The sequence below is a fragment of the Muscardinus avellanarius genome (assembly GCF_963383645.1).
Source record: "Muscardinus avellanarius genome assembly, chromosome: 10".
Lineage (NCBI taxonomy): Eukaryota > Metazoa > Chordata > Mammalia > Rodentia > Gliridae > Muscardinus > Muscardinus avellanarius.
The window spans coordinates 87,838,002-87,860,797 of NC_137796.1; the positions used below are offsets into that span (position 1 = coordinate 87,838,002).

Consider the following 22,796-nt stretch of genomic DNA (forward strand, 5'->3'; position numbering starts at 1 on the left):
AGACAGCCTCAGCTACTTAGTGAAGCCTTCTGCAACTTAGTGAGACTCTGTTTCAAAATAAAGAATAAAAAATTGGGCTGGTGGTGTAGACTGGAGGTAGAATGCCCTGGGTTCAATCTACAGAACTGCAAAAAAGAAAAAAAAGAAGTCACGTTTAAAAATGTCCTTCAAGCCGTGAGTGGCAGTGCATGCTTGTAATCCCAGTACTTGGGAGGCTAAGGCAGGAAGATCACACAGGTTCGAAACCAGCCTCAGCTATTTAGTGAGACTCTCAGCAACTTAGTGAGACCGTTTCCAAATAAAAATATAAAATAGGTCTGGGAGTGTAGCCTAGAGGTAGAAGGTCCATATTTCGTGTGTGTGTGTGTGTGTGTGTGTGTGTGTGTGTGTGTATGTGTGTGTGTGTGTGTTTACTGGTTTGAACCCAGGGACATTCTACCTCTGAGCTACAACCCCGAGCCCTATTTTAGTGTGTGTGTGTGTGTGTGTGTGTGTGTGTGTGTGTGTGTTTGTGTGTGTTTTACTGGGGATGGAACCCAGGGGCCTTCTACCTCCGGGCTACACTCCCAGACTTATTTTATATTTTATTTGGAAACAGGGTCTCACTAAGTTGCTGAAAACCTCACTAAGTAGCTGAGGCTGGCTTTGAACCTGCGTGATCTTCCTGTCTCAGTCTCCCAAGTACTGGGATTACAAGCGTGCACCACCATTCCCGGCCCTATTTTATTTTGAAACTGGGTTTCACTAAGGTGCTGAGGGCCTTGCTAAGCTGCCAGGGCTGGCTTTGAACCTGCTACCTCCCTGTCTCAGCCTCCCACGATACTGGGACACAGGCAAGCACCACCATGCCCAGCTACTTCAACTTCTGAGACTGCCTTTTACAGAGTCCCCACTTCTAACTTAGGTTGCTCTGGCAGCACCTAACAGGTGCATGCCCTGCCAAGTGGCAAGGCCTCAGCCTGCATCACTCCCTATTGCTACATTAGTAGAGAGAGTGTTTGGAATTCCCAAGACTGATGGGTGCTGGCAAGACTTTCCCTTTTATTTTCTGAGGTTGACCACAAAACTTCAGAGATCTCCCTAAGGTGATTTCCCAGATACAAACATGTCCTAAATTACACCATCAATGGAAATCAAATTCTCGAAGAATTTCTAAAACCTTAAAGCTCTCCAGTCAATGATGCTCAACTCCCTAGAGAATTACATCCTCATGAACAATGACTCACCAAGATGGTAACTCCAAGATGAGAGAATCATTTAGAAGAGCATCCCCAAAGATTTTAATCCATTTCAGCTTTATCCGTAAAAGAAATATTAATTACCTGTTCAATCAATTATCCAACTACTCTGGTTATCTTGGAAAGATACACAGGGCATCAATCAAGTATGAGGCCGGTGACCAGAAAGTCAGCGGAGTGGTTTACAGGACAGTGTGAGCACACCAGCCAGGCCATCAGAGAAAGAGGAGGACCGTCAAGACATGTGCAGCCAGACAGGAGGTCTCGGCTTTGAGACTAGTGAGTTGTTTCAAAAAAGAGCTGGAGGTGTAGCTCCAAGACACACTGCTCCTGGGTTCAATCCCCAGTACTAGACCAGAGGGGGAAGGAAAAGACACACACACACAGCTTAAGGATGGCATCTTGGGAGCCTGCTTTTGGCTTCTGCAACACCAATCTTACCTCGGCAATTGCCACATTTGCGTCTGAAAGTAGTTCAATGATTCTGAGAAAAAAATCCAGTGATTCTCAACAGGAAGAACCCATGCTGTTCTCTATTCCCCTAATGGTACAGGCTGAATTAGGATGGAAGGAGATGACCAGGCAGTCTGCCAGGTCTCTCTAGATGCAGGTGAGTGTGGCAAGTTAACTCCACATTCCTACAGCGCAAAGTGTTTTCTGTTCTTGTCTTGTTTTGTTTTTTTTCGAGTTGGGGTCAAATCTAGTCTTGAGCACGGCTAGGCCGGAGCTCTGCCTCTGATGCATCCTCAACCCCTGTAGTTTACGTCTCTCTTTTGTTAACTTTTGGTACTAGGAATGGAACCCAGGGGAATTCTACCTTCGAGCTCTACCCCAAGCCCTAGTTTTTATTCTTTATTTGAAACAGGGTCTCACTGAGTTGCAAAGGGCTGAGGCTGTCTGTGAATCGTGATCCTCCTGCCACGGCCTCCCAAATGCGGGATTACAAGAGTGTGACATCACACCAGACTTACTTCTCTTTCAGGAAAGGTTGTGCTGAGTATTTTGTGGCAAACTTTTCTTCTCCACTCCTGCATCTCTATCTCCTTGTATGTGTGTGGTGCTGGGGATTGAGCCCAGGGACATTCTACCACCTCAAATTTGTGATTCTCCTGCCTTTGCCTCCAGAGTAGCTGAGAATCCAGGCATGGGCCATCATAGATCCCTTTGGAACATTTCCTTTTGTGGTGCTGGGGGTCAAACCAGTGGCTCTGCTATTGAGCTACATCCTCAACCTGGCACTAAAGACTGAACCCAACAACAGTCTACTTTAGAGCTACACTTCCAGCCCTTTTTCTTTTTCATTTTGAAACAGTCTTGCTAAATTGCTGAAACTGGCCTCTAACCTCCAATCCTCCTGTCTCAGCCTCCCAAGCATTGGGATTACAGGCATGTGCCACCACACCCAGCTCAACAGTACTTCAATGATCATGTTTTATGATGGGGGGGGGGAAGGAGGGGTGAATCATACTTTCCACAATGGCTGGTTAATAGTGTTACCTTTTCCACGAGTCTGCATCCTTTCAGCCACATTTTGGTAAAAATCCTGAGTACACTCTGACTGTTCCTCAATGCTTAAATCCTAAAACAAAGGGACAAAGAAGCTGGTTGGTGATCAAAAAAGTTCATAAGTCGAGCTCTAAATTTTAAGTTTCCAAAACCAATTTCTTCCACTGGTACTAATTTTAAACATACTTACTTTAATTAATTCTTCAGGGGAAAAAATCCATTCCTATTATTTATCTCATGACCTTTTTATTTTCTTATATATAACGCACATCTTAATAATTTACATAACTTATGTATATTTCTATTTATCTAGTCTGCTTAACTTTGTGTGTGTGTGTGTGTGTGTATGTGTGACTGTGATTGAACCCAGAGGCATTCCATATGTCCTATACCTTTTTTTTGTTTTTGAAACAGGGTCTTGATAAATCGCTGGGGTTGGCCTTGAACTCTGATTCTCCTGTGTTGGCCCTGGACCCTGGGATTACAGGTGTACACCCCCATGCCAGCTATATAACCATCCTCTACCACTGTGCACTTGGTTGCTTCCTTTTTAAAAAACTTTTATGTACTATGGTTATAAATAATTTTGTGAAGCCTATTTTCTTTCTTTTGGGCTTTCTTTTTTTCATACTGAGGATTGAATCCAGAGGCATTTATGTACTATGATTATGAATAATTTTGTAAAGACTGCACCCTCCTTCCCTCCCTCTGGTCCCTCAGATTGACCCTAAAGGGACTCTATCTCTCAGCTACAGCCCAGTCCTATTTTGTTTTTTATTTTGGAACATAGGGTCTCATTAAGTTGCTGAGGGCCTTGCTAAATTGCTGAGGCTGGCCTCAAACATGCAATCCTCCTGTCTCAGCCTGCCAAGTAATGGGATTACAGGCGTGCTACCATGCCCAGTTTGTTTAAATTAGTTGGACCCTAAGTTGCACAGCACGAAATGCTGAACTGAAATAACCTGTATAAAGACTTACTGATCTTTATAAGAGCAGTTGGTAAAAAGTGACACTGTTTTCCCAGAGCATATAATTTGCTCCTGAAAATTGAATCTATTTCTGGGATCCCCGATTTATTTCATTGTTCTATATTTTTATGTTTTATCAAAATCTCATCTGGTTGTAATGATGTTCATTTTAGAATATATTTCAATACCTGTTAGATTTAGAAATCTCCCATCCAAGCAGGGTGTTATGGCGCATGTTTGTAATCCCAGTACTTGGGAGGCTGAGACAAGAGGATTACAGGTTCTAAGCCAGTCTCAGCAGCTTAAGGAGCATCTCAGAAACTTAGTGAGACCCCTTTTCTAAGTAAAATATAAAAAACAGGTCTGGGGGCATAGCCCGGAGGTAGAAGACTCCTGGGTTCCATCCCCAGTATCACACACACTCACACACAAGAGAAATCTCCCCTCCACTTCACAGAAATTTTTACCTTATCTTGTTTTTTTTTTTTTTTTGGTGGTACTGGGGTGGAACCCAGGGGCTTTTCTACCTCTAGGCTATACTCCCAGACTTATTTTATACTTTATTTGGAAACAGGGTCTCACTAAGTTGCTGAGAGCCTCACTAAGTAGATAAGGCTAGTTTCGAACCTGTGCAATCCTTCTGTTTCAGCCTCCCAAGCACTGGGATTACAAGTGTGCGCCACCACGCCCTGCAATCGTGTTCTATTTTCCCCTGAATTTTTCTTAATATCATTTTTCCTCTAGTTTCCTGAAAATCATTCAGGGGGCCCTTAGTTTAAATGGGAAGACTAAATTCAAATAATTATAATCTAAGAAAACAAAAAAGAAAGAAGATAAAAAAATAAATAATGATAGCATTCTGATAATCACAAATAAGGACAAAGTGTCATGAATGAATCACACAGTAGTTTTTTTTTTTTTGGTAGTACTGGGGATTAAACCCAGGGGTGTTCTACCTTTGAGCTATAGTCACAGAACCCTTTATTTATTATTATTATTATTATTATTATTATTATTAATTATTATTATTATTATTTTGGTGGTACTGGGGTTCCTGGAAGCCCTTCTACCTCCGGGCTACACTCCCAGACCCATTTTTACATTTTTATTTGGAAACAGGGTCTCCTAAGCCAGCGCGCGCGCGAGGCTGGCTTCAAACCTGCGCGATCCTCCTGCCTCTGCCTCCCAAGCACGGGGATTACAAGCGTGCGCCACCACGCCTGGCCGCAGAACCCTTTAAATAATTGTTTTGAAACAAGGTCTTGAACCTGTGATTCTGTCTCAGTCTCCTAAGTACTGGGACTACAGACATGTGCCACCATGCCCATCCAATCTTTTTCTTTACTTTTTTTTTTTTTGCAGTACTAGGGATGGAACCCAGGGGCATTCTATCTCTGAACTATACCTCCAGTCCAATTTTTTATGCTTTACTTTGACAGGGTCTCACTGAGTTAGGGAGGGCCTCACTAAATAGCTGAGGCTGGCCATGACTGTAATATTCCTCTCTCGGACTCCCAAGTACTAGGATTGCAAGGGTGTGCCACCACACCTGGCTTTTCTTTTCTGAAAAGGCCTCAGCTTCTGGTGAGACCGGCTGCTACTGCCATCCTCTTGTCTCAGTCTCCCAAGTACTGGGATTATAAGTGTGAGCCACCACACCCGACTTATTTTTCTCTTCTTCTTCTTTTTTTTTTTTTTTTTTGGTGGGTCTGGGGATGGAACTCAGGAGCATTTGACCTCCGATCTACACCCCCTGCCCTGTTTTTTATTCTTTATTTTGAAACCAGGTCACACTGAGTTGCAGAGGGCCTCACTAAGTAGCTGAGGCTGGCAGTGAACCTGAGATCCTTCTGTCTCAGCCTCCCGAATGCTGGGATTACAAGCGTGCGCCACCACGCCCGGCTCTTTTTCTTTTTGTTGCTCACACAGGCTCCAGTGACTGTCCTGCCTCGGCTGCTTGCACAGCTCAGCCCTCTCACTCTTACCCCAGCCGCTTTCATCGAGCAGCTCTAACAGGGATGGGCATGGCAACAGGTATCTTTGATTCATAGCAGGACCTGGGGAGATGGGCTGACAGGCTGCTCCCAGCAGTGCTCAGGAGAACCAAGTACATCCACAGCTGCTCTAGAAGAGAGGTCCTGGCCCTCCTGACACCCCTGCTGCTGTCTTGCTGGTGGAAGCAGGAGGAGGGGTCTCTGAGCAGGCTCCATGGGCCACAAACATGGCTTTCTTTTCCATGACCACCACCCAACATCTGTATTTCCAATTCTCCAGTGACACTTCAATCTCTAGTTTTCTATCAGGCCCCATCTATGAATTGATTTAAAGCAGTTATATTTTAAATACTCAAAGCTTCATTTCTGTACAAAATTAGGTCATCAGATAAATCCACTTGTGTACTAAAAAACTTTAGAGATACTGGAAATATTCCTTCAGAGGACTCTATCATGTCTACGCCAGATGTGGTGGTGTACACTTGTAATACCAGTACTTGGGAGGCTGAGATAGGAGGATCATATGTTTAAGGAGAGCCAGCCTCAGCTACTTAATGAGGCCTTCCTCAACTTAGTGAGACTCTGTTTCAAAATAAAGGCCAGGCGTGATATCACATGCTTGTAATCCCAGCATTCAGGAGGCTGAGACCGGAGAATCATGGTTTGAGGACAGCCTCAGCTACTTAATGAGGCCTTCTGCAACTCAGTGAGACCCAGTTTCAAAATAAAGAATAAAAAATAGGGCAGGGGGTGTAGCTCGGAGGTCAAATGCCCCTGGGTTCCATCCCCAGACCAGCAAAAAAAAAAAAAAAAAAAAAAAAAAAAAAGAATTAAAAAAAGGCTCTGGGTAGAATGGCTCTGATTCAATCCCCAATACTGCAAACAATAAAAAAGAACTTTAACTGACACATAATAATTGTATTTATTTATGGAGTATAGTGATATTCCTACATAATGTGTAGTGAATAAATCAGGGTAGAAAGCCTATCTATCACCTCAAACATTTATCATTTCTCTGTATTGAGAACACTTAAAATTCTTTCTGCCAGGCCTGTTGGTGCACCTTATAATCCCAGCATTTGGGAGGCTGAGACCGAAGGATCACGGTTTGAGGACAGCCTCAGCTACTTAGTGAAGATCTCTGCAACTTAGTGAGACCCTGTTTCAAAATCAAGAATTAAAAATAGGGCAGGGGGTGTAGCTCAGAGGTTGAATGCCCCTGGGCTTCATTCCCAGACCTGCATAAAAAAAATTATTTCTACCAACTATTCAAAAATATATAATTTAGTGTTCTCAACCATGGTAATTGTGCTACATAACCATTAGAGGGTTTTTATTTTATATTTTGTTAGTACTAGGGGTTGAACTCAGGCTCTCTACCTCTGAGCTACACTCCCAGCCCTCTTTCTTTCTCCTTTCCTCACTCCCTTCCTCCCTCCCTCCCTCCTTCCCTCCTTCCCTCCCTCCTTCTCTCTCTCTCCTTTCCTTCCTTTCCTTTGCAGTACTGGGGGGTAGAACCCAGGGGCATTCTACCTCCAAGCTACACCCCCAGCCCTATTTTTTTATTCTTTATTTTGAAACAGGGTCTCACTAAGTTGCAAAGGGCCACACTAAGTAGCTGAGGCTGTCCTCGAACTGCGATCCTCCTGTCTCAGCCTCCCGAGTGCATGCGCCACCATGCCTGGCTCCTATTTTATTTCTTATTTTGAAGCAGGATCTCACTAAGTTGCCGAGGCTACCCTCAGACCCGCAATCCTCTGTCTCGGCTTCCCAAGGACTGGGAGTACAAGCATGCACCCACACGCCCACCTGAGTTGTCAGCGGTCCATTCTATCCAACTGCACCCTGAGCTGGCTCACAGCCCCCTGCCGCCCCCACTCTGTAACCACTGTTTCACAGCTACTTCACGAGGCCGACTTTTTAAGCTTCTACATATAAATGAGAACATGTTGCTTCTAATTTTAAAATTGGGTCCTGTGCTACTTTTTTCTTGATTCTTTCACCAGAATTAAAGCCTATTTTGTTGGTTAGTGATTGGTTTTAGATACATATTACTCCTTTTTAACAGTCATTAAATAGGGCAAACAACTCCTTGCATAAACACATGGTCCAGAATAGTGAAGTCATTGTAAGGTAGAGAAGGGCATTTAACTTCCTATTCATTCTGGGAAAGTGGAGGTAAATGAAGATATAGCCACATCTTAAACTATATATCTTTATCTCTTCACTTGATTATGGAAAAATAATTTTTTCATGAGATCAGGAAATATTTTAAGTTTATATAATATACTCAATTCTAGATTTTTCTTGGGGGTGTGTGTGTGTACGTGTGTGTACGTGTGTCACACTAGGGATTGAAGAAAGGGGCATTCTACCCCCAAGCTACAGTCCTTATTTTTTTTTTCCTCTCTCTCTCTCTCTCTCTCTTTCTCTCTCTCTCTCTCTCTCTCTCTCTCTCTCTCTCTCTCTCTCTCTCTCTCTTTTTTTTTTGGTGTGTGTATGTGTGTGTGATACTGGGGATGTAACCCAGGGGCATCCTACCTTCGAGCTATACCGAGCTATACTCCCAGCCCTATTTTTTATCCTATATTTTGAAACAGGGTCTCATTAAGTTGCAGAGGGCCTACTAGCTGAGGCTGGCTGCAAACCTGGATCCTCCTGTCTTGGCCTCCCAAATGCTGGGATTACAAGTGTGTGCCACCATGTGTGGCTTACATTCTACATTCTGAGCTACATACTGCAGCCCTTATTTTTATTTTTTATTTTGAAACCGGATCTCACTAAGTTGTGGAGAGCCTTGCTAAGTTGCTGAGGTTTGCCTTGAACCTGTGATCCTCTGAGTTCTCAGCCTCTCAGGTACTGGGATCACGGGCGTGTGCCACACACCAGAATTTTTTCTTTCTTTTCCTCCCCCACCCCCCCCTGTGGTACTAGGAATTGAACCTGGGGGCATTCTACCTCTGAGCTACATCCTCAGTTCTTTTTTTTTTTTTGTACTGGGGGTGGGCCCCAGGGGCTTTCTACCTCTGGGATATACTCCCAGACCTACTTTATATTTTATTTAGAAACAGGGTCTAAGTGCAGAGAGCCCCGCTGGCCGTGCACCTGCAGTCTTCCTTCTCGGCCTCCCAGTACTGGATTGTGAGCATGTGCCGCCAGCTCTGGCTTTCCTCTAATAGGGATTCTAGTAGAGAACAGCAGCTGACTAGTTCAACATACATGAGCGGTGTGTTAGTGGAGCATCTGAGTCTCACTTGCAAAGAACTACCTCATTTTAAAGAATTAAAGAGATACAATAAGACAATACATGTATTAAGTACGTAATATTAGTTAGAAAGAAAAAGCCAATAAATAAGCTTTGGAGAAGTATTAGTAAACACGGTATTTGTTGAATAGTGAAGGATTATAGTGGAATACTGCTATGGATATGAATTATGTAAGGGATGAAGCTTTAGGCAAAATTAATACCCTTCTAGATGATTTTTTTAAAAAGTCTATGCATAGATAAAGTGTTTCCTGACAGAGATAAAATGGCTGAAAAAATCTTTAATGTAGTTTTTTTTTGTGTGTGTATGTGGGGGGGGTCTGGGGGTGGAACCCAGGGGCATTTGACCTCTGAGCTACACCCCCTACCCTATTTTTTATTCTTTATTTTGAAACCGGGTCTCACTGAGTTGCAGAGGGCCTCACTAAGTAGCTGAGGCTGTCCCCGAACCGCGATCCTCTGGTCTCAGCCTCTCGAATGCTGGGATTACAAGCGTGCGCCACCACGCCCGGCTTTTTAATGTAGTTTTGTGTGTGTGTGTGGGTCTGGGGATGGAACCCAGTGGCATTCGACCTCCCTCCGAGCCACACCCCCAGCCCTATTTTTTATTTTTTATTTTGAAACAGGGTCTCACTGAGTTGTGGAGGGCCTCACTAAGTCGCTGAGGCTGTCCGCGAACCGCGATCCTCTGGTCTCAGATTCCCGAATGCTGGGATTACAAGTGTGCGCCACCACGCCCGGCTTAACATAATTTTAAAGTATTTAATTTTCGAAACTTGGCCCATATGAAGAAAAGATTACTCACCACTGGCATATGCTAGAGTTGCAAAAACAGGAATGATGTGGATAAGAGTGGAGTACTGTTCTGGACCTCAGAAATTTGGGGAAGAACATTTTGCAAGGACAGAACATTTGCAAAAACATTTTGCAAGGGATGCAACAGAAAAAATTTTGAATTTATAGCAATAACAAGAGGGCAGTTTAAAACAGGTAAGAATTAATTTTCAGCTGGGCATGGTAGCACACACCTCTAACCCCAGTACTTGGGAGGCTTAGACAGGAGGATCGCATGTTCTAGGACAGCCTCAGCAACATAGTGAGACTCTCAGCAACCTAGTAAGACCTTGTTTCAAAACCAAAAATAAAAAGCTGAGAGTATAGCTAGGCAGCAGAATTCTCCTAGGTTCAATCCTTAGCATCACACCACACACACACATACAAAAAAAAATTATTTCATATTGAAAAGGCCCTTAAGGTTAAGACTTAGAAATTTAGTTGGTAAGAATAATGTTAATTATTTTTGTTGGATACAGCCAGGAGTGGTGGTGCACGCGTATTATCCTGGTACTTGGGAGGCTGAGACAGGATCACAGGTTATTGGCCAGCCTCAGGAACTTAGTCAGGCTCTCTGCAATTTAGTGAGACCCTGTTTCAAAATAAAGAATAAAAAAGTAGGATTGGGGATGTAGCTCAGAGGTAGAACACCCCTGGGTAAAATCCCCGGTACCACAAAAATAAAACAGAACAAGTATACGTTATGCTTCTGAGCAAAAGAAAAATCTGAGTTGCATTTTCTAAAATATAGTACAATACACATGCTCTATGTACTACAGTATAAATACTACTTTAGCATACTAAACATTTCATATGGGCTAAACAATAAATAACTATAAAACTTCATTTTTTTGTGGTACTGAGGATTGAACTCAGAAACATTCTACCTCTGAGTTATACTCTCATCCCTATTTTATTGTTTATATTGAAACATGGTCTAGCTAGGTTGATGAGAGTCTCAGTACTTCCTGAGGTTGTCCTCAAACCTGTAGTCCTCCTGTCTCAGCCACCACTGTCCTAAGATTATAGGCGTTGGCTACTAAGCCTGGTTAAAACTTCAGTTTTTAATTCTGATTAAAAAATAAAAGTTGAAGCCAGGTGTGATGGTGCATGCTTGTAATCCCATTACTTGGGAGGCTGAGACAGGAGGATCACAGGTTTGCGGTCAGCCTCAGCTACTTAGTGAGGTCCTCTGCAACTTAGTGAGACTCTCTTTCAAAATAAAAAATATAGGGCTGGAGGTGGAGCTTGAAGGTCGAATGCCAGTGGGTTTAATTCCCAGTACCACACACACAAAAAAAGACAGTTGTATGTTACATGGTCTGTGTTTATTCCACATTAAGGAAGCTTATCATTGCTTCTAACACAAAAGATCAATGATAGCTTGCTTGTTTTAACTCAAATGTCAAAATATCTAGGAAGGAAAAGAGGGCTGCTTACTTGCACAGTATAATTGTACTCCTAAAGACCAAGAAAAAAGTTCTCCTTTACAAACCAAATACTGCCACAGTCCTAGCTATTTGGGAGGCTGAGGCAGGAGGAAGAGAAGTGTGAGTCTAGCCTGAGCTACTTAGGGAGATCATGTCTCAAAATAAAAAGGGCTGAAGATGGAGCTCAGTGGTAGAGTATACCTACCACGGAATATGTTTGCCTAGCACACTCGAGGCCCTGGGTTCAATTTCCAGTACTGCGTTAAAAAGATAAAGGCGAGGTGTGGTGGCACATGCTTGCCATCCCAGTACTTGGAAGGCTGAGACAGAGGACAGCAGGTTCAAAGCAACTTAGCCAGGCTTTCACCAACTTGGTGAGACACTGCTCCAAATAAATAAAATTGGGCTGAAGGTATAGCTTGGAGGTAGAATGCCTCGAAGTTCAATCCCCACCAGTACCAAAAAAAAAAAAAAAAAAAAAAAGCTTTTTGGTTTTTTTTCTTTTCAATTTAACAGAAATCCATTGCTTGTTAGCCTAGTGATACTTGGCCATAGCTATAATATAGCTAAATTCCCTCTTCCTTTCTCTATAAGACCTCTTCACTTTATAGAAAAGACTTTTAGACCTATTCTGAGTTTAATGGCAACAGAATGTTAAATAAAAACGAGAAACTGGGAGTGGGGAACACATCTGTAATCCCCTTACATGGTAGGCTCACACAGGACCACAGATTCTCCGCCAGCCTCAGCAACTTAGTGAGGCTCTCTGCAACTTAGTAAGACTGTTACAAAATAAAAAACAAAATAGGGCTGGAGGTGTAACTCAGAGGTAGAATGTCCCTGGGTTCAATATCCAGAACCACAGGCACATAAAAAATTCCGTATTTACAAAATAAATTCTGTGTGTGTATGTGTGTGTGCGTGTGAGCATTACAGGGGATTGAAGCCAGGAGTGCTCTGCCACTGAGCTATAACCCCAGTACTTTTTATTTTGAGACAGGGTCTCACTATGTTGCCAGGGCTTGCCTTGAATTTGCAATCCTCCTGCTTCAGCCTCTCAAGCACAAAATTAGTTTCCTTATGTGTAGTCTTATGAATTACTGCAACTAAAATTATGGGTAAGAAATCTATGGCTAGAAGCCGGGCGTGGTGGCTCACACTGTAATCCCAGCATTCGGGAGGCTGAGACCGGAGGACTGCAGTTCGTGGACAGCCTCAGCTACTTAGTGAGGCCCTCTGAAACTCAGTGAGACCCGGTTTCAAAACAAAGAATTAAAAAAAATAGGGTAGGGGGTGTATCTCGGAGGTCAAATGCCCCTGGATTCTACCGCCAGACCCACATACACAAAAAAAATCTATGATTAGATGAGAAAGCCAGGTACAGTGGTGCATACCTATAATCCTAGCACTTGAGATGCTCAAAGAGGAGGATCACAGATCCAGGTTAGTATGCAATAACTTAGTGAGACCCTTTTTTAAAATAAAAAACATGATAAATCTGGGGGTATAGCTTGGAGGTAGAATACACATGGATTCAATTCTCAGTACCTCAATTAAAAAAAAGAAAAAGATAAAAGATACAAGTAGAAGTCACAGTTCTTGCTAACATTGGCAAAAATCTAGCTGTGTAACCTTGGAGAGATCACATCTTCTTTGGCTCTCAACTTCTTCATGTATAAACTAAAGACTGAAACTAGATAGTTACTAAGATCTCTTTCAGTGTCTAAATTATTTTCCTAGAGGAAAATAAAGAATTCAAATTTTAATAAAACCCACAACAAAACCCTAAAATTACTACTAATGGCCTAGCATTTGTTAGAGTTAAAGGTCAGTTTATACTCTTTACCAAGTAACAGGTTAGGAGAGTCTAACACTAAAGTGTGTATCAAGTGGCTTCAAAGTCAGAATTTCCACACAAAGATGATCATTGAATTACAGTGGAAAAACACAGGCCTGGAAGTCAGACTATAATTTGGTTCAATGGCTTTTCTTAGGTAAATAATATCAACAGGTCTTGATTTTTTTTTTTTTTTTTTCTTTTGTGGTACTGGGGAAGGAACTCAGGGGCACTCTACCTAGACTCCAAGCTACACCCTTTTATTTATTTGCAAACAGGGTCTCACTAGGATGCTGAGAGCCTCATTAAGTTGTGATCCTCCGGTCTCAGCTTCCCAAGTACTTAGATTACAAGCATGTGCCACCATACCCGGCTAGGTCTTGATTTTCTCAGGTGTAAAAAATCACAAAATATAATATTATCTCTAAAACTTTTCCTAAAATACAGAGGAAACTCTGTTTCTCAGTTGTTATTCTCAACCTACCCTTTTGTAATGCATTCCTTCCAAAAACATCTTGGTCTGTTTATAGATATCTTGGCCTGTCCTGTGGAAGGTCTTGAGAAATTCTATGAACTCCTTAGACACTCTGTCCGTTTCAATGCTGGTTTGCCGGTTTATGGAAGGACTGGGAGCTTTTGCTTCCTGAATTTCTGCTGGGAAAATTAAACATAGTAAGTTTCATTACATAGAAAATCCATGCATGGAATGACCATAGCATCTAATGTAAGAGTGTTTAAATTATGTTTAATCAAAGTTAAATTCAAACTTCATATTTAATTCACTTCATATTTAAATGTTGGGCCAGCTTTCCTTAAAGTAAGCAAAATCTATCTTATATATAGGAAGTACCAGTAGACAAAACTACTTTATCTAAAAGATTTCTTATTCAAAATAAAGTTGTTCTATTAACATTTTCTTAGCCACAATACAACATGCTTTGATCTATGTATTTAACTATTAATAATGAAAAGGTGCCATTATCTTAAACAACTTTCTCAAAGACTTCCTAAGTTTATAAAACTAGTCAAGTAAAGTAACAATTAGAAGACAAAAATGTTAGCTGACACATAAAGGGTTAACATTTCCAAATCCCATTTTACTTGCCCAAAAGGCAAACACTAATTTGTATAGAGAAAATTACTTTAGTCACCAGTTGGTAAATCACATTCATCAAAGTAAAAGGAATGCATTCCAAATAATATAACAAACATAACAGGTGTAGTGGAACACGCTTGTGATCCCAGTATTTGTGAGCCTGAGACAGGAGGATTGCAGTTTGCAGACAGCCTCAGCTACTTAGGCCCTTTGGAACTCAGTGAGACCCTGTTTCAAAATAAAGAATAAAAAATAGCCAGGCGTGGTGGCACACCCTCATAATCCCAGTGCTTGGGAAGCTGAGACAGGATGATTGCACAGGTTCAAAGCCAGCCTCAGCTACTTAGTGAGGCTCTCAGCAACTTAGTGATACCCTGTTTCCAAATAAAGTATAAAATAGGTCTGGGAGTATAGCCCGGAGGTAGAAAAGCCCCTGGGTTCCACCCCCAGTACCACACTCACACACACACAAAAAGAATAAAAGTAGGGCTGGGGGTATAACTCGAGGTAGAATGCCCCTAGGTTACACACACACACACACACACACACACACACACACACACACACACACACACCAAAGATAGACACTTTTGATTAAAAAAAATAGCTGGGTTGTGGTGGCACATGCTTGTAATCCCAGTACTTGGGAGGCTGAGAGAAAGAAAAAGGAAGGAAGGAAGGAAGGAAGGAAACTGACACTGTTTCAAAATAAAGACTAAGAAATAGGGCTGAAGGTATAGCTTAGAAGTAGAATGCCCTGAATTTAATTCCCCAGTACCATATAAAAAATTCCTATTTTAAAATGAAATGGGGGGAGGGTGTATTCATTTCAAGCCACCCCCCCCCCGTGCCAGTATGGCATGGGGCTGTATTTCTATTTTCTGTATTTCTATCTTTCTAATAAACTTCTTTAAATCTTCAAAAAAAAAAAAAATTAAATGGGGGAGCTGGGCATGGTGGCGCAGTTTGTAATCCCAGCATTTAGGAGGCTGAGACTGGAGGATCTCGGTTCGCAGACAGCCTCAGCTACTACTTAGTGAGGCCCTCTGCAACTCAGTGAGACCCTGTTTCAAATAAAGAATAAGAAATAAATAGGGCAGGGGGTATAGCTCAGAGGTTGAATGCCCCTGGGTTCTATCCCCAGACCTGCAAAAATAAATAAATAAATAAATAAATAAATAAATAAATAAAATGGGGGGGGGTTAGAGGTAGAGTTCAGGGCAGAGCAAGGTCCTTAGATGATCCCCAGCAACAAACAAACAAAAAAGTTATAAAAAATTAAATTACTAGCTATACCTATAATCTTAGTACTTGGGAAGCTGAGATAGGAAGATGGCAGTAGTTATCAAGACTCATTTTCAAAACAAAATTTTTTTTTAAATGGGCTGCTAGTGAGGCTCAGAGATGATTGAGCCAGGGTTTGATAATGCCTCAGGGTTTAATCCCCAGTACCAACAGAAAAATACATGAATAAATAACTAATAAAACTGACACTTGGTTGTTTCTCTCCTAACCTAAAAATTAACCCCTCTAAGAGAAGTATGGAGGAGAGGCAGAAAGTGAAAGAAACATTAAGTCTGGTGTTTGGAACTCAGGAAGGAGGTGAGGTAGCTTCAACTTGAAATCATTTCATACTATTTATTTATTTATTTTGCAGTACTGGGGATGGGACCAAGGGGCATTTGACCTTCCAGTGACACTCCCTGCCCTATCATTTATTCTTTATTTTGAAACAGTCTCACTGAGCTGCAAAAAGCCTAAGTAGCTGATGCTGGCTGCTTGAACCTGTGATCTCCTGTCTCAGCCTCCCAACGCTGGGATTACGAGCATGTGACCATACCCAGCTTTATTTTTTATTCTTTATTTTGAAACAGGGTCTGAGCTGCAAAAGGCCTCAATAAGTAGTAGCTGAGGCTATATTTGAACCACAATTCTCAGCCGGGCATGGTGGCGCATGCCTGTAATCCTAGCATTTGGAAGGCTGAGACCGGAGGATTGCGGTTCACGGATAGCCTCAGCTACTTAGTGAGGCCCTCTGCAACTCAGTGAGACCTGGTTTCAAAATAAAAAATAGGGCAGGGGTTGTAGCTGGGAGGTCAAATGCCCCTGGGTTTCATCCCCAGACCCGCAAAAACAAAAAACAAAAAACAAAAAAACGAACCACAATTCTCCTGTTTCTGTCTCCCAAAGGCTGGGATTACAAGTATGTACCACCACACCCGGCAGTTCATGCTTTTAACCAAGAAACAAAGCTTGTTTTTCAAGTATATCCAGTTAACTATGATTTTCAAGCTTTGCCATCCCCAATCTAAACACTTGGTTTAAAACGTCTTTTCAAAAGAAGAACATATGTTCTTGATTTATAATTAAGATAATATTAGCTGGGCATGGTGGTGCACACTTGTAATTTCAGTACGTGAAAGGCTGAGACAGGAGGATCACAGGTTTGGGGGCAATCTCAGCAAATAGTAAGATTCTCATTAACCTAGTGAGACCTCTTGTTTTCAAATAAAATAGGGTTGGAGTGGCACCTGGGATCAATCCCCTGTATGCCCCTGGGTACAATCCTCAGTCCATCTGTCTGTCTGTCTGTCTGTCCGTCCCTCCCTCCCCCCCCCCTCTCTCCAGGCATCCAGGCATACCTGTAATCCCAGTACTTGGGAGAAGGTTGAGATAGGAGGATCACGGATTCACAGCCAACCTCAGCAACCTATCAAGGCCCTCTACAACTAAGTGAGACTCTGTTTCAAATTAAAATAAATACATAAATAAAATGCCCTTGGGTTCAATCCCCAGTACCACAAAAAAGCTACAGTGTGTAGTAAATATGAGGGTGTGTGTGTGTGTGTGTGTGTTACTGAGGATGAAATCCAGGGGCAATCTACCTCCAAAAGCTATACCACCAGCCCTATTTTTTATTCTTTATTTTGAAACAGGGTCTAAGTTGCAGAGGGCCTTACTAAGTAACTGAGGCTGTCCACAAACCCAGATCCTCCTGTCTCAGCCTCCCAAGAACTGGGATTACAAACATGTGCCACCATGTCCCTGAGTAATATCATTTTTAATCTAGTAAAAACTATTTTAGAGCCAGGCAAGGTGGTACAAGCCTGTAATACCTGTAGTTAGAGGCGGAGACAATAGAATCACAGATCTGAGGCCAGCCCTAGCAATTTAGCAAGACCCTGTTTTAAAAGAAAAATAAAAAGGGCTAGGGATGTAGAACAGAAATAAAATGCCCCTGGGTTCTATCCCCAATTTAAAAAAGAAAAAAGAAAAGTTCATACCAGAAAATCTACATATTGCTCAGATCATCTAAACAAAAGGGCAGAGGACTCAATAGAATATTATAGTTCTGACAGTCTGTCATTTAATAAGAAACATAGTTGGTCTTTGCATCCAGAGTTTCTATAACCCCTCGAATTTCCTGATAGAGAGGAGCAGCTTTTATTATTCATAATTAGCACCTCTCAATTATACCTGGCTTTTCGCTAATGAAGTGACTCTTGAGAATCCCTAGATAGTTCAGGATGGGGGCCAGTCACCAAAGGAACCAGTAATTTATTAAAGGGCTGGAGGCCAGGCGTCGTGGCGCATGCGTGTACACTCAATACTTGGGAGGCTGAGACAGGAGCATCAAAGTTTCAAAGCCAGCCTCAGCAACTTAGTGAGGCCCTCTGCAACTTAATGAGATCCCATTTCAAAATAAAGACTAAAAAATAGGGCTGGGGATATAGCTCAGAAATAGAATGCCCCTGGGTTCAATCCTCAGTACCACAAAGAAAAAAAGGGGGGTAGGGGGCTGGAACTTTCAGCCCTACCCCCAAACTCTGGGGAATAGGGATGAACTGAAAATTATATTTTTAATTTAATTAATTAATTTATTTATTTATTTATTTGCTGGGGAGAGTCTCACTAAGTTGCTGAGGCTGACAGTGAATCTGTGATCCTCCTGTCTCAGCCTCCCAAGTACTGGGATTACAGGTATGCACCACCACACCTGCCTCTAGACTAAAAATTGCCTATGTAATTAAACATTTAAAAACCCCTATGTAGGCTGGGCGTGGTGGTGCATGCTTGTAATCCCCGTGCTTGGGAGGCAGAGAGAGGAGGATCACGCAGGTTCGAAGCCAGCCGCGCTTGCTTAAGAGACCCTGTTTCTAAATAAAAATATAAAATAGGTCTGGGAGTGTAGCCTGGAGAAGGGTTCCATCCCCAGTAGCACCAAAAATAAATAAATAAATAAATAAATAAATAAATAAATAAATACATACATACATACATACATACCCCTAAGTAGCACTCTTAAAACCCCAGCTCAGTACTGGGGAGGCTGAGGCAGAAGGATCCCATGTTCAAAGGCAGCCTAGAAAATTAGCAAGATCGCTGGGCGTGGTGGCGCACGCTTGTAATCCCCGTGCTTGGGAGGCAGAGACAGGAGGGTCGCGCTGGCTTAGGAGACCCTGTTTCCAAATAAAAATGTAAAAATAGGTCTGGGAGTATAGCCTGGAGGTAAAAGGGCTTCCAGGAACCCCAGTACCACCACCAAAAAAAAAAAAGAAAATTAGCAAGATCCCATCTCAAAATCTAAAATATATATGTTTTTTGAGGTACTAGAAATGGAACCCAGGGGGCACTTTACCTCCGAGCTACTCCCAGCCCTATTTTATTCTTTTTATTTGAAACGGGGATTAACTAAATTGTGGCGGGCCTCACTAAGCTGCTGAGGCTGACCACAAACCTGCATCCTCCTGTCTCAGTCTCCCAAGGACTAGGACACTCATGACATAATGCTCACCTCAAAGCCAGTTTTAAAGAGGTTGACAACATTTATATGAGCTCTTAAAGGAGTATCTTGGAGCCAGCTGAAGTGGCTTACTCCTGTAACCCCAGAGCTGGGGAAGATGAGAATGAGCAATGGCAGGTTCAAGGCCAGCGTGCACTAACTTATCAAGATTCTGCTTCAAAATAAAAAATAAAAATAGGGCTGAGGTTGTAACTCAGTGGCAGAATGCCCCTGGGTTCAATCCTCAGTACCACCAAATATGTAAAAATCAAAGGTTGTTTTGAAATGCATAAGCAAGTATCTCAACTTAGCAAGACAAAAAAAAAAAAAACTCTCAGAAGAAAAAAAAAGGAAAAAAACTATTCTGTATATAAGTTTATAATAAAAATCGCTTGTAATTGTTTCTTTTCTTTTTTCTTTTTTGCGGGTCTGGGGATGGAAACCAGGGGCATTCAACCTCCGAGCTACACACCCTGCCATATTTTTTATTCTTTATTTTGAAACAGGGTCTCACTAAATTGCGGAGGGCCTCATTAGGTAGCTGAGGCTGTTTGGGAACTGCAATCCTCTGGTCTACACCCCTAGCCTTATTTTTTATTTGTTGCTTTTTTAGGTACTAGGGATTGACCCCTACCTCTGAGCTACTCCCCCAACCCTACATTTTTATTTTGAAACAGGGTCTCACTAAGTTGCAGAGGGCCCCACTAAGAAGCTGAGGCTGGCTGCAAACCTGTAATCCTCCTGTCTCAGCCTCCCAAGTACTGGAATTACACGTGTGTGCCACCACACCCAGCTTACTGTAAAACTCTTGAGTACTAACATCAAGGTTCAAAGACTGAACCCTACCAACAGAGGTTCTTTCTTGATTCACACTAGGCCACTTCAACTAGCTTGACTGCTCAAGAACAATTGTGACTTTAATGACAATCTTCTTGCTGATTCTATAGCACTTTAAGAAACAGAATAAGCTGGGCATGGTAGCCGCGTTCTTATAATCTCAGTACTTGGAAGGCTGAGATAAAAAGATCACAAGCAAGGCCAGCCTCAACAACTTAGACCTTATTTCAAAATAAAAAATAAAGAAGGGGCTAAGGCTCAGAGGTAGAACACCTCTGGGTTCTGCATCTCACTCTGGCAAAGACCAAAAAAAAAAAAAAAAAAAAAAAGAATTAGAAAATTACCCTTCTTTGATCCAACTCTGGAAGAAGCACTGAAGAATTTCTTCACTGTGGTAACCTTGCGGGTCTTCTCGTTCGTTTTCTTTTCTTCAAACTTGGAAAATGTAAGGGATTGGGCCCCTTGGTTGCTCTGACTGCTTGCAAAAGCCTCTTCTTCCTCCCGCTGAAGCCTGAAATTCAAGAAACGATTCTGTTTTTTGTTTGTTTGTTTGTTTTGTTTTCTGTGGTACTGGGGGTGAAACCCACAGGCTTTCTACCTCCGGGCTATACTCCCAGACCTATTTTTTTAATATATTTTTTAATTTGGAAACAGGGTCTCACTAAGTTGCTGAGAGCCTCACTAAGTAGCTGAGGCTGGCTTTGAACCCGTACGATCCTCCTGTCTCAGCCTCCCAAGCGCAGGGATTACAGGCGTATGCCACCACACCAGGCTCAAGAGAAGATTCTTAATGATCAATTCTCCACATTTTCCATGTATCTAAGGGTTATCACTCGGTTGCGGAGGATCTAAACTTTTATAACTAGAGGCTAAATTTACAGTAGTTCTGAAGTTTCTGGTAGAGATTTATATAATACGAAACTGCTCTATATGCTTCCAAAGACTTCAAATGGGTCCTTCTCTATGGATCATGTTCATTCAGCAACTGTAATAAGGTTACAAAAAACAAAGGCTAGTCCTTTTTTCTAATAAGCTCAAGGTTAGAACAAAGAATTAAGTAAAGAATTACCATATAATGGGACAGTTCCTGTATTAGAGAGTAGAAATTAAAGTGCTATGAGAACACAAGAAGGAATGATTAAATTTGCTGGAGGAATCTGAGAATTCTTTTTTTTTTTGGGGGGGGGGGGTTCTGGGAATGGAACCCAGGGGCATTCTACCTCCGAGTTAACACCCCCTGCCCTATTTTTTATTTTTTATTTTGAAACAGGGTCTCACTGAGTTGCAAAGGGCTTCACTAAGTAGCTGAGGCTGTCTGAGAACCACAGTCCTCCTGTCTCAGCCTCCCAAATGCTGGGATTATAAGCATGCACCACCACGCCCGGCTCAGAAGACTTTTCAACGGTAACATCTGGGGGCATGTCTTAAAAGAATGAATGGGATTTTAGTATGTGAAAAGATTTTTTTTTTTTTTTTTTGTGGTACTGGGGGTGGAACCCAGGGGCTTCTCTACCTCTGGGCTACACTCCCAGACCTATTTTGTATTTTGTTTGGAAACAGGGTCTCACAAAGTTGCTGAGAGCCTCACAAAGTAGCTGAGGCTGGCTTCGAACCTGTTCAATCCTCCTGCCTCAGCCTCCCAAATGCTGGGATTACAAGCGTGAGCCACCTTGCCTGGCTTAAGATTTTTTTTTTTTTTTTTTTTTGGTGGTACTGGGGTTCCTGAAAACCCTTCTACGTCCGAACTATACTCCCAGATCTATTTTTTATATTTTTATTTGGAAACAGGGTCTCTTAAGCCAGCGAGGCTGGCTTCAAACCTGCGTGATCCTCCTGTCTCTGAGAAAAAAGAAATTCCCTTACTATCAAGCTGATTTGCTAATAGCTCAAAACAGAAGGGAGAAATGTATTTGAACAATGACAAGACTATGTATCAGTTACATCCCTATTAAACCACCCCAAGTACATTTTTTACCGTTCTGCCAGTTCCCAATCCTCCTGAATCTGCTTCTGCCTGGCTTTCTGGTATTCCTCCCTCCAGCACTTGGAGCAGAAACCCTGCCAGGCAGGGTTGCCATAGTAACCACATCCTTTCTTGCATAGGAGCTCTGATTGATCCACGTGAATTCCTCGACGTTCAGACTTAAGACTCATCTTCCTGCTAACGAAAGAACAAACAAAAAAGTGTTGAAAATTAATTCACTATCATCCTACTTACCAAAAGCATAGCACTTATGAATGAAAATATAAGTGAGTCCACGATCTTCAAGCTATAAGGGAAGAAAGATGGTAGGGAGGGAGAGAAGTTAAAAGGGAAAGGAAAGCATGAAGGTTAAATATAGCAGATTATGAGCTGGGTGTGGTGGCACACATCTGTAATCCAAGTATTTGTTAGGCTGAGACAGGAGGATCACAGGTTAGAGGCCAGCCTCAGCTACTTGGGGAGATCCTGTTCAAAATAAAGAATAAAAATTAGGGCTTGGGATGTAGCTCAGAGACAGAATGCCCCTGCAGTTCAATTCCCAATATTGAAAAAAAAAAAATGCTGTTGCTTGGATCTTGAAGGGCCATGTTTTATGAGCTTGGTCCCCAGCCCAAGGCATGCCTGGGAGGTGCCCTTTGGAGGTGAGGAAGGAAGACAGGTCATTGGGTGTGCTACTTACTGAAGGGGATACTGGGACCCCTGCTACTTGTTTTCCTTCCTCTATACTTCCTGGTGGCCCTGAAGTGAACAGACCTCCTCCACCACATGCTCCTTGCCATAGGCCATCTGACCATGAACTCAAGCCTTCAAAATTGTGAGCCAAAATAAATATTTCCTCCTAATAATCTGTCTCAACTACGCCCTATACCATGGAGAGGCTACCATTCTTTCAACTGAAACCTTTACTAAATGCCGTCATGAGCTGGAAGCTATAGACAACGCACCTGACAGCCAAGTCACAGTGACGGAAAGCTGCCACAATACTGTCTTCCAGCATGGCGAACTGAGGAGGACCATAAATCAT

General features: G+C 42.3%; 1 protein-coding gene across 4 annotated transcripts in view; it reads right to left on the minus strand.

Annotated features, from left to right (window-relative positions):
* RABGEF1 (RAB guanine nucleotide exchange factor 1) overlaps positions 1-21,942 on the minus strand; it is a gene marked incomplete at both ends in the record, with an annotated part of 33,004 nt that extends 11,062 nt beyond the window's left edge. Inside the window, 4 exons of one of the 4 annotated variants that reach the window (XM_080702793.1) lie at positions 2,736-2,817; positions 13,557-13,723; positions 20,133-20,299; positions 21,764-21,942. In XM_080702793.1, the coding sequence (XP_080558919.1) occupies positions 2,736-2,817; positions 13,557-13,723; positions 20,133-20,299; positions 21,764-21,942 (595 nt within the window). Of the gene's footprint in view, positions 1-2,735; positions 2,818-13,556; positions 13,727-20,132; positions 20,300-21,763 lie in introns of all 4 variants that reach the window. The other 3 variants (XM_080702792.1, XM_080702794.1, XM_080702795.1) reach the window with 3 other exon arrangements.
* Between the last annotated feature and the right edge of the window lie 854 nt (positions 21,943-22,796).